This window comes from Macaca thibetana, chromosome 9 (assembly GCF_024542745.1).
Source record: "Macaca thibetana thibetana isolate TM-01 chromosome 9, ASM2454274v1, whole genome shotgun sequence".
Lineage (NCBI taxonomy): Eukaryota > Metazoa > Chordata > Mammalia > Primates > Cercopithecidae > Macaca > Macaca thibetana.
In genome coordinates this window covers 85,079,119-85,091,601 of record NC_065586.1, presented here as the reverse complement: position 1 = coordinate 85,091,601, position 12,483 = coordinate 85,079,119, and the positions used below count along the sequence as shown (strand labels likewise).

The 12,483-nt window shown below is 37.6% G+C and overlaps 1 protein-coding gene across 1 annotated transcript; it reads right to left on the bottom strand.

Annotated features, from left to right (window-relative positions):
• Positions 1 to 3,526: 3,526 nt before the first annotated feature.
• On the bottom strand, positions 3,527 to 4,077 carry LOC126963193 (zinc finger RNA-binding protein-like). Its single transcript, XM_050805279.1, has one exon. It carries the CDS (start codon positions 4,055 to 4,057, stop codon positions 3,668 to 3,670), a length of 390 nt encoding a protein of 129 aa, XP_050661236.1. The 5' UTR covers positions 4,058 to 4,077; the 3' UTR covers positions 3,527 to 3,667.
• Positions 4,078 to 12,483: the final 8,406 nt, after the last annotated feature.

The following is a 12,483-nucleotide window of genomic DNA, read 5'->3' as shown; positions in this document are numbered from 1 at the left end:
AAGAATCCTGAGGAGAGTGGCACAGGCAGATTGGCACACCAAAGCATATGCTCATTACTGGCCCATTGGAAGGACCAAGATTCTCCCACTGGGCCATCTCAGAAGAGTATCTGGACCAGACAGGCTTTTTCTTCCCTTCCCTCCCCTCCCCTCCCCTTCTCTTCCCTCCCCTCCCCTTCCCTCCCTTCCCCTCCCCTCCCTTTCCATTCCTTGCCTTTCCTTTCTCCTTTCCTTGCCTTTCCTTTCTCCTTGCCTTGCCTTGCCTTGCCTTTCTCCTTGCCTTGCCTTTCTCCTTGCCTTGCCTTTCTCCTTGCCTTGCCTTGCCTTTCTCCTTGCCTTGCCTTGCCTTTCTCCTTACCTTGCCTTGCCTTTCTCCTTGCCTTGCTTTTCTCCTTGCCTCTCCTTTCTCCTTGCCTTTCCTTTCTCCTTTCCTTTCCTTTCTCCTTTCCTTTCCTTTCCCTTCCCCTTCACCTCCCCTCCCCCTTCCTTCCCTCCCCTATTTTCCCTCTCTTCCCCTCCTCCCCCTTCCTCTCTCTTCTCCTTTCCCCTCTACTCTCTCTCTTTCTCTCCTACAGTGTCCCTCTGTTGCCCAGGCTGTAGTGCAGTGGTGCAATCATAGCTCACTGCAACCCCAAACCCCTGGGCTCAAGTGATTCTCCTACCTCAGCCTCCTGAGTAACTGGGACTATAGGCATATGCCAGTGCAGCTGGATACTCTTTAAATTTTTCTTTGTAGGAATGAGGTCTTGCTATGTTGCCCAGGATGGCCTCAAACTTCTGGGCTCAAACAATCCTCCCATCTTGGCCTCCCAAATTGCTGAGATTACAAGCACAAGTCACCACACCTGGCCAGACAGGCTTTTCCAGTCATGATGAAGTGTCAGCTCATCCCAGCTCATTCTCTGCCTTGGTAGTATAATATATAAAAGTTAGTCCCACATGTAGACTCAAATGGAAAAATAGCTTTATTGTAGTCCAGCTTGAAAACTTGCTCTTTGCATCAGCAAGGTGTGGTGCAAGGTGGAGCACTCAGATTTGGGAGTTAGATGTAGTCAGTTTTAATTCTGATCTGGGCCCTGCTATTTATTAAATGCATGATCTGAGCACATTTTGAACCTATAGGCTGGTGCAAAAATAATTGCAGTTTTGCCATCACTCAATGGCAAAAAGTACAATTACTTTTGCACCAACCTAATATATTCTCATCTCTAAAATGGAGATTATGCTCTCTAATTTACAAATAAGCAGTACTGCATCATGGTTAAAAGCATAGCCATTGGAAGAATTAATATAAGAGCTTAAATCTTAATACTATGGTTTCCCAGTTGTGTTTTTAACTCCCATAAGCTTTAGTGTTTCTCATCTGTACAATTGGGAGATTAACCTTACTTCCTAAGATTGGTGTTCAAACACATGAGATCTTTTATGTAGAGATCAATCAATGTTAGCTCTTGTTATTAATATTAAATGCTATTTTTACAGAGCTTTTGTGAGAAGTGATTGAGACACAGATGTGAAAACACACAGCACAGCCTCTTTCATGGAGGAGGCACCCTGTACATCTTTGTGTCCCTTTCCCCCTAATCTCTGGGGTTATTGGATGAAGTTTGTTAATAGAAAACAATTTTAAAAGAAGTATCTTAAGTATCCAGAATCTAGAAATAAAATTAATTTAGGCTTTAGCCTGAAGCATAACTGAAGAATAGAAGAAATTCAAAGGAATCATAAAGATTTTTTTTCCCCTTTGGGCAATAGGGAATACTAGAAGGATGAAGTAAAGCGATCTTGCAGAAGTGTCTGTCAGTGCACTTTATTCAAGCTACCTTGAAATACCACTATTTCAACTCCTAGGTCTCCAAATATTATATGGAAAGATATATTTAGTATTTAAAAATCTACTCTGAAGAATTAAAAACCATTAAAATTCATGTAAGAGCATAATCTGATTTTATCACTAATGACTGCAAGCAACATATCATTTTAAGATTTTTTTTTTTTTTTTTTTTTTTTTTTGAGACGGAGTCTCTCTCTGTCGCCAGGCTGGTGTGCAGTGACTCAGTCTCGGCTCGCTACAACCTCTGCCTCCCAGATTCAGGCAATTCTCCTGCCTCAGCCTCCCGAGTAGCTGGGACTACAGGTGTGTGCCACAACACCCAGCTAATTTTTGTATTTTTAGTAGAGATGGGGTTTCACCATGTTAGCCAGGATGGTCTTGATTTCTTGACCTCATGATCTGCCTGCCTCGGCCTCCCAAAGTGCTGGGATTACAGGCATGAGCCACCACACCTGGCCCTAAGATGATCTTTTTTTTAAATTTAATTTTTATTTGTGTATTTCACTGTAGAGCTATGACAACGAAATGACATCAGAGCATACATACATCAACAGTAAGACATAATTTTTCATTACATCACTGCTAGAATATTTAGCTTTGTGTAGGAGACATATAAGCATGTAAGATGGCCACACCAAATAATTTTCTGTTTTTTTCTTATATTATCTTATTTTTTTATCAATAATACTTTATCAACCTCACTGTTAACAGAATTGTAAATTATCTGGGTGATAAGGTGTGTGGAGAAGATTAACTGTGTTGTACTGTAATAGTTGCTAGAATAATCTCACACATACCAATAAGAAACTGCCACCATAACTAAGGACTAGTTACTGTTGTTAGTTGCACAATGATAAAGTTCTCTTGAAAATATTGGTTAGCCCATTTATGCATGAAAAATGCCCTTTCCACTTATACACAGGAAAACAATATTCAGAAATTTACTTTTGGCCTTGCTATGTCAAAAAAGTCAACTGTACAAAGATCTACGTGTTAAACCTACAATTATAATTTTAAAAGTCTATTAAAGACAAAAATGTCATGCATTTTTACTATCAATTTTGCGGAGGCTTTAAAACTGTTGCAAGACTAGATAGTATATATTAGTTTTTATACTGCTAATGCACAACTAACAGCAAACTTGATTAGATTAATAGAAATCTGTCTTAATTACACGTTTATATATCATGCTAGAGACAAATGTCACAAGATCTGCAGAAACGTTCCGTTCTGAGTACTTGAATGGCAGGATAACTTTTTGAGTTGTAATGCTTCACATATAGAAAAACAAAAGAAATTCTGCAGTCTCACATTACAAAAAAAAGTACTGCTGTAAAATATTAAGAAGGGGTAAAAGATATCATCTATAACACAAACTAACTTACAACTAGTGTCAAAAAGCAAACAAAACCTGTAAATAAAAGTATCAAAATACACAGAGCAACTGAAGCACAAATCCTGCATTAAATACAGTAAAGATTTAATAAGACAATGCCCTAGTTAACAAAAGACACAAAAGTAGGGTGGAGAAGCTAGGGCAACCAGAAAATAAAATCAAAATAATGAGAAAAAATCGGAACTGCTGCTTCCTGCCTAGTCAGAGCACATTCTGTTTTGTGTGTGTGTGTGTGTGTGTGTGTGTGTGTGTGTGTGTCTTTCCATTCAAATAATATGTAACACTGTATATTTTTAATATCATAGAAAAACTTGGTTCTTCCATGAAATCCTTTAAATTCTTGATACATTTTTCAATGTAGACATTATTATGAATGACAAACAGCCAACAAATGGGCATCTTTTGTTTTTTTAACACTGAAGATTTACAGGCATCTTTTAAAAGTTATCACAATCTTTTCTCTTTTTTTTTTTTCCCTCGGCTTCAAATCCATCAACTCCATCACTATCCCTTTTTCGTTTCCTGTTGTTGTGGATGTTAAAATGTTGGCTCATTTGTGATAATGGATCCATGTCTATAACTTTGTATATCTGGCGGAATGCAAGGAGTCTGAATGCAAACTGTGCACTGGATGTGATGTCTTCACGCTGCTGGTCAGTCATTGTTGCCAAGGTATCAAAGGGATCCTTTTCACAAAGATCCAGAAGCCCAGGACTACTTTTAAAAATAATCCCTGAAGAAATGGACTCAAAAACTCTTCTCAGTGCATCCCTAGGGCCTTGAGGGCTAGAAGCACTGCTGATTGCTTTCTCTACTAATAACGCCATAGTTGCAGAAACTTTATCAACTATTTCATCATCTTAAAGTGCCTAGCCATTATGTGCAAAGCATTGTAACCAAAATAAAACGAACACGGCTCTCTCTCCCAAGAAATTGCAGAAATGCGGAGGTTAAGAATAAGTAAAGAATGAGGTAGAAAATAGAAAATTTCTTAAGCCAAATGTAAGTACACTAACAGCTCAGAGAAAAATTTTTTCAAGGAAATTCATAGGATAAACAGGTGACTTCAGTCTTAAGCATTAGATAGGATACAGAAATGAATCATCAACATTCACTCAGTTTGCAAACTTGGATTTATGAATTAATGTGTACTAATTAGACTAACTCTTTGAGGCCCAGGAGTTTTTGGAGATAAAGATCCTTATTTAGTAATTACAAGTGACTTCCACTGTGGAGAGATTCCACTGAGTTAGGTACTATGCTCAGAATAATCTTCTGTAACGCTGTCCTTCTGAGAAGGAGAATGAAATGAATTTCTGACATGCGCACGTAAGAGCATATCAGTCACATGATTGTACTGGTCTCCAAAACAGCAAGCTGTTTCTCTCCTCTGTGCTTGTGCTCAGGCTGTTCCTTCTGCCAAGAATGTCCTTCCCCTACTTTTTTTTTTTCCTTCAACATTTATTTTAAGTTCTGGAGTACATGTGCAGGATGTGCAGGTTTGTTACATAGGCAAACGTGTGCCATGATGGTTTGCTGCACAGATCATCCCATCACCTAAGTATTAAACCCAGTGTCCATTACCTATTCTTCCTAATGATCTTCCTCCCCAACCCCTCCCTCCAACAGGCCCCAGTGTGTGTTGTTCCCTTCCCTGTGTCCATGTGTTCTCATCATTCAACTTCCACGCATAAGTGAGAGTATGTGGTATTTGGTTTTCTGTTCCTGTATTAGTTTGCTGAGATAATGACTTCCAGCTCCATCCATGTCCCTGCAAAGGACATAATCTCATTCCTTTTTATGGCTGCATAGTATTCCATGGTGTATATGTACCACATTTTCTTTATCCAGTCTATCACTGATGGGCATTTGTGCTGATTCCATGTCTTTGATATTGTGAATAGGGCTGCAATAAACATACACATGTATGTTTCTTTATAATAAAATAATTTATATTCCTTTGGTTGCATACCCAGTAATGGGATTGCTGGGTCAAATGGTATCTCTGCCTCTAGGTCTTTGAGGAATCATCACACTGTTTTCCACAATGGTTGAGCTAATTTATACTTCTGCCAACAGTGTAAAAGCATTCCTTTTTCTCTGCAACCTCAGCAGTATCTGTTGTTTCTGGACTTTTCAATAATCACCATTCTGACTGGTGTGAGATAGTATCTCATTGTGGTTTGGATTTGCATTTCTCTAATGATCAGTGAGGTTGAGCTTTTTTATTTTCATATGTTTGTTGGCCTCATGAATGTCTTCTTTTGAGAAGTGTCTGTTCATGTCCTTTGCCCACTTTTTGATGGCCTTCACCTTCTTCTTAACCTGGGTAACTCAACTTAGTGGCTACCTGCCGACACACGTGACTTCACAGAGAGAACTGTGTCCCTCTTGTTAGTGCTCCCATAACTCCCTGGAATGATGTCTGCCCTCAGACTAACCTTATGGTACCGAAGATGGAGTTTATCATTGCCTGACTTCTTACTGTATCATGAGCTCCTGACCTTTGCTATCCCTTCTGTGTTGCTTGGCAGGCACCACAATCTGACACTATCTGTCTTTTACTGGGCAAATGTATATTCTGTGATTAATGGACATTTTTGGTTTTATTTCTATGGTTTTGTTTTGTTTAAACTGGTTTTCTATGCCTTATTTTAAAAATCTTCCTGAGTTAAAAATCTTCCTGATTAAAAAAATTATTTTTACTTCTCATTGTGGCTTGAAGCCGTACATTTTATTTCTACTGTAGTCTATTTTGGTGGCTAAACTTAACGTTTTAAAAATGTATACTTCACTTTAAAAAGTCAAGTAAATGGGCTGGGCGCGGTGGCTCAAGCCTGTAATCCCAGCACTTTGGGAGGCCCAGACGGGCGGATCACGAGGTCAGGAGATCGAGACCATCTTGGCTAACACGGTGAAACCCCGTCTCTACTAAAAACTACAAAAAACTAGCCAGGCGAGGTGGCAGGTGCCTGTAGTCCCAGCTACTTGGGAGGCTGAGGCAGGAGAATGGCGTGAACCCGGGAGGCAGAGCTTGCAGTGAGCTGAAATCCGGCCACTGCACTCCAGCCTGCGCGGCAGAGCGAGACTCCGTCTCAAAAAAAAAAAAAAAAAAAAGTCAAGTAAATGAACATCTGTACTCTTTCCTAAACAGTTCAATGCCCTTAATATCTTTTTTTTTTTCTTGAGATGCAGTCCCACTCTGTGGCCCAGGCTGGAGTGCAGTGGCAGGATCTTGGCTCACTGCAAGCTCTGCCTCCCGGGTTCACGCCATTCTCCTGCCTCAGCCTCCCAAGTAGCTGGGACTACAGGCACCCGCCACCATGCCCGGCTAATTTTTTTGTATTTTTAGTAGAGATGGACTTTCACCTTTTTAGCCAGGATGGTCTTGATCTCCTGACCTCGTGATCCACCCACCGTGGCCTCCCAAAGTGCTGGAATTACAGGCGTGAGTCACCACGCCTAGCCTGTCCTTAGAATCTTAATGCAATGATGCTTTAGATCTCATTACTCTAATTTGGCCTATCATTGCCTATTATTGCAGTTCATTTTATTATTATTGTATGTTTATTTTAAAACGAAACTTACTTTTGCCAAAGAGCAACAGACTATATATGAATGGGTTTAATTTTGAGCTATTTTGTACCATTCACCTATTGATATATAATATATCCACAATAAAATTTATCAATTTTAAGTATACAAGTTTATAAATGTATGCAATCATTTAATCACTACCACAGACATAGCATAGAATATATCTTTACCCAGCACAGTTTCTTTATGCTCATTGCAGTCAATACCCATTTATCATGGTCCCAGGCAACCACTGATCTGCTTCCTACCACTATTGATGAAATTTGTCTTTTCTAGAGCTTCACAAAAATTAAATAACACATTATGTATTGTTTTGTTTCTAACTCCGTTCACATAGTTTAATGTTGTTGAGAGCCATCCATGTTGTGTGTATCAATTTTTTTATTACCAAGAATTCTATGATAAGGATATGCCAATACCACAACTATTTTTATTCATTAATCAATTGATAAACATTTGGGTTATTTCCAATTTGGGAATATTATGAATAAAGCTGCTATGCATTTATAAACGATTTTTTGAGTGGATATAAGTATTTCTCTTGGATAATTACCTAGAAGTTGAATTGCTGAGTTTTATTGTAAGTGTACGTTTTTTAAAAAAACGTTATCACTATAATTCTAATCAGTTCACATATTAATATTACATATGCTTTAAAAAATACAAATATTTTCAAAGCTGTGTTATATACTATGATATCAAGAGTGTGGAGGTAAGTCAGGTAAATGTATATTTATTTTTATAAGAAACTTCTAAGGTGTTTTTAAAAGTTAGTTGTACCATTTTGCGTATCCACCTGCAAAATATGAGAGTTCCAGTTTCTCTACATCCTCATTAATCCTTGGAATTACCAGTCTTTTTTATTTTAGCTGTTCTGTGGCTATATGTTCCAGTTTCTCTACATCCTCATTAATCCTTGGAATTACCAGTCTTTTTTATTTTAGCTGTTCTGTGGCTATATGGTGGTACATTGTCATTTTAAAATTAAAATTTCCTCATGACTAGTCATGTGGAGAATCTTTTTGTGTCCTATGGACATTCATATACTTTTTTTTTTTTTTTTTTTTTGAGACAGAGTATCACTTTGTTGCATAGGCTGGAGTGCAGTGGCCTGATCTTGGCTTACTGCAACTTCCACCTCCCAGGTTCAAACGGTTCTCATGCCTTAGCCTCCCCAGTAGCTGGGATTACAGGCATGAGCCACCACGCCCGGCTAATTTTTTGTATTTTAGTAGAGACAGGGTTTCACCATGTTGGCCAGGCTGGTTTCAAACCCCTCAACTCATGTGATCCATCTGCCTCGGCCTCCCAAAGTGCTGGGATTACAGGCATGAGCCACCACACCCGGCCTCATATACTTTCTTCTATGAAGCATCTATTCAATTTTTTGTACATGTAAACATTTGTTTTCTTCTTATTCTTGAGTTGTAAGGATTGAGTACTCTTATTATGAATATTTTCTGCCTGTCTTTGTAACTTGCCTTTTTGTTTTCTTAACGGTGTCTTTCATGAAGAAGAAGTTCTATATTTTGATGAAGTAAATTTTATCAGTGTTTTATTTTATGGTTTGTGATGACCGGGTCCTATCTAATAAATTCTAACCCAGGCCGGGCGCGGTGGCTCAAGCCTGTAATCCCAGCACTTTGGGAGGCCCAGACGGGCGGATCACGAGGTCAGGAGATCGAGACCATCCTGGCTAACACGGTGAAACCCCGTCTCTACTAAAAAAATACAAAAAACTAGCCGGGCAAGGTGGCGGGCGCCTGTAGTCCCAGCTACTTGGGAGGCTGAGGCAGGAGAATGGTGTGAACCCGGGAGGCGGAGCTTGCAGTGAGCTGAGATCCGGCCACTACACTCCAGCCTGGGCGACAGACCGAGACTCCGTCTCAAAAAAAAAAAAAAAAAAAAAAAAAAGAAAGAAAAAGAAATTCTAACCCAACTTTGCAAAGATTTTCTACAATTTTTATTCTAGAAGTTTTACAATTTTAAATTCTAAGTGTAAATTTGGGATTTCTATAGAGTTAATTATTGTGCATGGTGTGAGGTAAGGGTTGAAGTTTGTTGTTTTCCATATAGAGATTTAAGGTTTTCAGCACCATTTGTTAAAAAGACAGTCCTTTCTCCATTTCCTCATTTCCCAACTGGTCTAAAGTTAAATGATTGTACATACGTGTGCTGCTATTTCTGGACTTTCCGTTCTGCTCCATTGACCTATTTGCTTATTCTGACATCAACACCACACTCTATTTCTGTAATTGTATAGTTAACTTTTAATCAGGTATATACATCTTGCTACTTTGTCCTACTTTTTCTAAACAGTTTAGGCTCCTCTGGGCCTTTTTAAATGCCATATACATTTTAGAATCAGCTTTTCAGTTTCTACAAAAAAAAAAAAATCCTGCTAGAATTTTGATTGAGATAGTGATCTAATTTTACTTTTTAAAAGTATAGATAACAATTTTCCCAGCACACTTAAAAAAAAACTATCCTCCCTGACTGTCACAGTCACATATGGTATACATCAAGGGTACATATACATATGCATTCGTTTTCTAGGCCATCTATTGTTTCATTCACACTTTTATGTTTTTATTCCACTAATAATACATGGTTTTAATAATCACAATTTTATAATAATTCTAGCTATCTAGTAAGGGCCATTGCCCCTTCTTGTTCTTTGATTTTTAGAAATGTTTTGACCATTTGTAGCATTTTTACTTTTCACATTACATTACCAGTTTCTAAAAAATAAATGCTCCCAAAACAAAAAACAAAAACCTGTTTGTATTCTGATTGGAATCATTTTGAATTTTTAGATGAATTTGGGGAAGAATGAATATCTTTATAGTATTACATCTTCTAATGCATTGAACCTGTTTTTTCTCTTAATTAATTTAGGTCCTTAAAACCACTTTTGAATAATGTTTTAATTTTCCCCTATAAATATCTTACACATTTTTTGTTAGCTGTACTATTAGGTACTTTACATTTCTGGAAGTTATTGTAAATGACGGTATTTTTTCTTAAAATTACAGTTTTTGTGTGTTGTATAGAAATGGAAACAATTTATTATTCTGATTTTACAATTAGCTAAACTCTTATAAATTCATTATTTTTCCTTTTTTTAAATTTTCCCAGCCACTTAATCAGTCCAACTCTGATACATTCAAATCGTTTTAAAGATTCCTTGGGTTTCTAAGATTATAAATTTATCATTGAATTAAAGAGATTTTATTTTATCCTTTCTAATCTATAGACTTTTATTTTCTTACTGCATTGGCTAGGACTTCTAATACAATGTTGAAAAGAAAAGATGGTGATAAAAAGTACCCCTGTCTCATGGTGATCTAAAAGGAAAAGCTTTCAGCACTTTACTATTACATATGTTTACTTTACCTATCCTTAGTGACGGACTGACCTAAGTCTATTTGGTCAGGTACAAGGTTTAGGAGAGGTTATATAAGCTGTTTTGAATCTGCTTATAAATACATATTTGCTTAATAAATTTCTGTAATTGTGGTCAAAATTAGTTTTAGATTTATTTTATTTATGTGTGAAAATGTTGACTTTTATCAGAAGGTTTTCTGCATTAAATTGATCAAATAATTTTTCTTTATTAATGTAGTAAATTACACTAATTGATATTTTAATATTAATCCAATTTTATCTTCCTGGGATAAACAGAACTTGGTCATCACATATTAATTGTTATTGAATTATAATAAGTTATACATTATACATTACTATATTTAGTTATATAATATTTCATTTCGAATTTTTGCATCTTTCTCTGTAAGTAGGATTGACCTGTAATTCTTGCTCTGTCACCCAGGCTGGAGTGCAGTGGCGTGATCATAGCTCACTGTTTTGAAATGTCAAAAGCTGGCTCCCCAAACATTACCAACACAACCTGTTGATGAGACAAAGATGACAGTTTGATGAGACAAATGCTCACAGCAGTAAGAGAATACTAAATCTGCAAAGCTTTAGCAATGTCTCTGAAGAGCAGAGGTAAGGGCAAATTTATTGAATTGGAAGATTGATTTAAGAAGGCTCTTTCAAAGGTGGTGGAGGCTGGCCAAATAGGATTGGGTAAACATCAAGATATAACTGTTCAGCACAGGGGAAAAGACTGGGAAGGATTCAAACAACTGTAGAGTGCAAACTGTTTGTTGATGTTTACCACTGAAGAGTTACTGGGTCTTTTAGGAACTTTCTGTAATGAATCAGAAAACTATGTGCCTGAGCAAGATACTCCTAGAAGGCAAAAGTCATGCTAATGAAGACAAAGGGATAGCACCAAGTCATGATAACATAGCCCATAAGGTGTGGTTTTGGTTCATAGTGTTCAGGCTGAATGTAAGGTAGACAGTGTCTATTCTTTGGAGCTCTGTCAAGATTGTGCAAAATTGATAAAATGAGCTATGAAGTGCGCCTTAATTTTCTACAGTATGACATACTTTGAGTAAAATTAGAATTATGTATTATTTCAGTATTTGTGAATACTTCCCTTTTAAAATTGTCTAGGACTGGTGTTTTCTTTGTAGGAAGATTAGTTAGCTTTGATTTAATTTTCCTGTTTTCTGTTCTTTAATCTTTTTTAAAATAGATATTATTATTATTATTATTATTACTTTTTGAGATGGAGTCTCACTCTGTTGCCCAGGCTGGAGTGTAGTGGAGTGATCTTGGCTCACCGCAACCTCTGCCTCCCAGGATAGATCTTATTTTTTAGAGTGGTTTTAGATTCACAGCAAAATTAGGTGAAAAGTCAGAGATCTCCCATATATCCTCTAGACCCTCCATACCATCCACATCCTGGACTCAACATCACACACCAGAGTACTACATTTTTTACAATTGATGAATCTACATTGATGTATCATTATCACCCAAAGTCCATAGTTTACAGCTTGGGCAAATGCATAATGACATGTATCCAGCACAATGGTTTCACTGCCCTAAAAGTCTGCTGTGCTGTCTTATTCTGATAATCTGGTAATTACTTTGCCCTGGTAATCACTGATTTTTGTGTGTGTGTGTGTGACAGAGTCTCACTCTGTCGCTCATGCTGGATTGCACTGGTGAAATCTCAGCTCACTGCAGCCTCTGCTTCCTGGGTCCAAGCAATTCTCCTGCCTCAGCCTCCAGAGAAACTAGGACTACAGGCATGCACCACCACACCCAGCTAATTTTTGTAATTTTAGTAGAGACAGGGCTTCACCATGTTGGCTAGGCTGGTCTTGAACTCTTGACCTCAAGTAATCTGCCTACCTCGGCCTCCCAAAGTGCTGGGATTACAGCCATGAGCCACCATTCCTGGGTATCACTAATTTTTTTAACTGTCTCCATAGTTTTGCCTTCTCCAGGATGTCATATAATTGGAATTATTTAGCCTTCTCAGATTGGCTTATTTCACTTAGTAATATACATTTAAGGTTTATTCATGTCTTTTAATGGCTTGATAGCATGTTTCTTTTTAGTACTGAATAATATTCCATTGTCTCGAATCACCACAGAATTTCTATCTCTTCACCAACTGTAGGACGCCTTGGTTGTGTTCAAGTTTTGGCAATTTTATAATTGCCAAATGATCCATTTAAAGCTACTGTAAATGTCTATGTGCAGGTTTTGTATGGACATCAGTTTTCATCTC

What these genes read in the sequence shown, in the direction of transcription:
- LOC126963193 (XM_050805279.1), bottom strand. Translation starts at nt 4,057, where the DNA reads ATGGCGTTATTAGTAGAGAAAGCAATCAGCAGTGCTTCTAGCCCTCAA.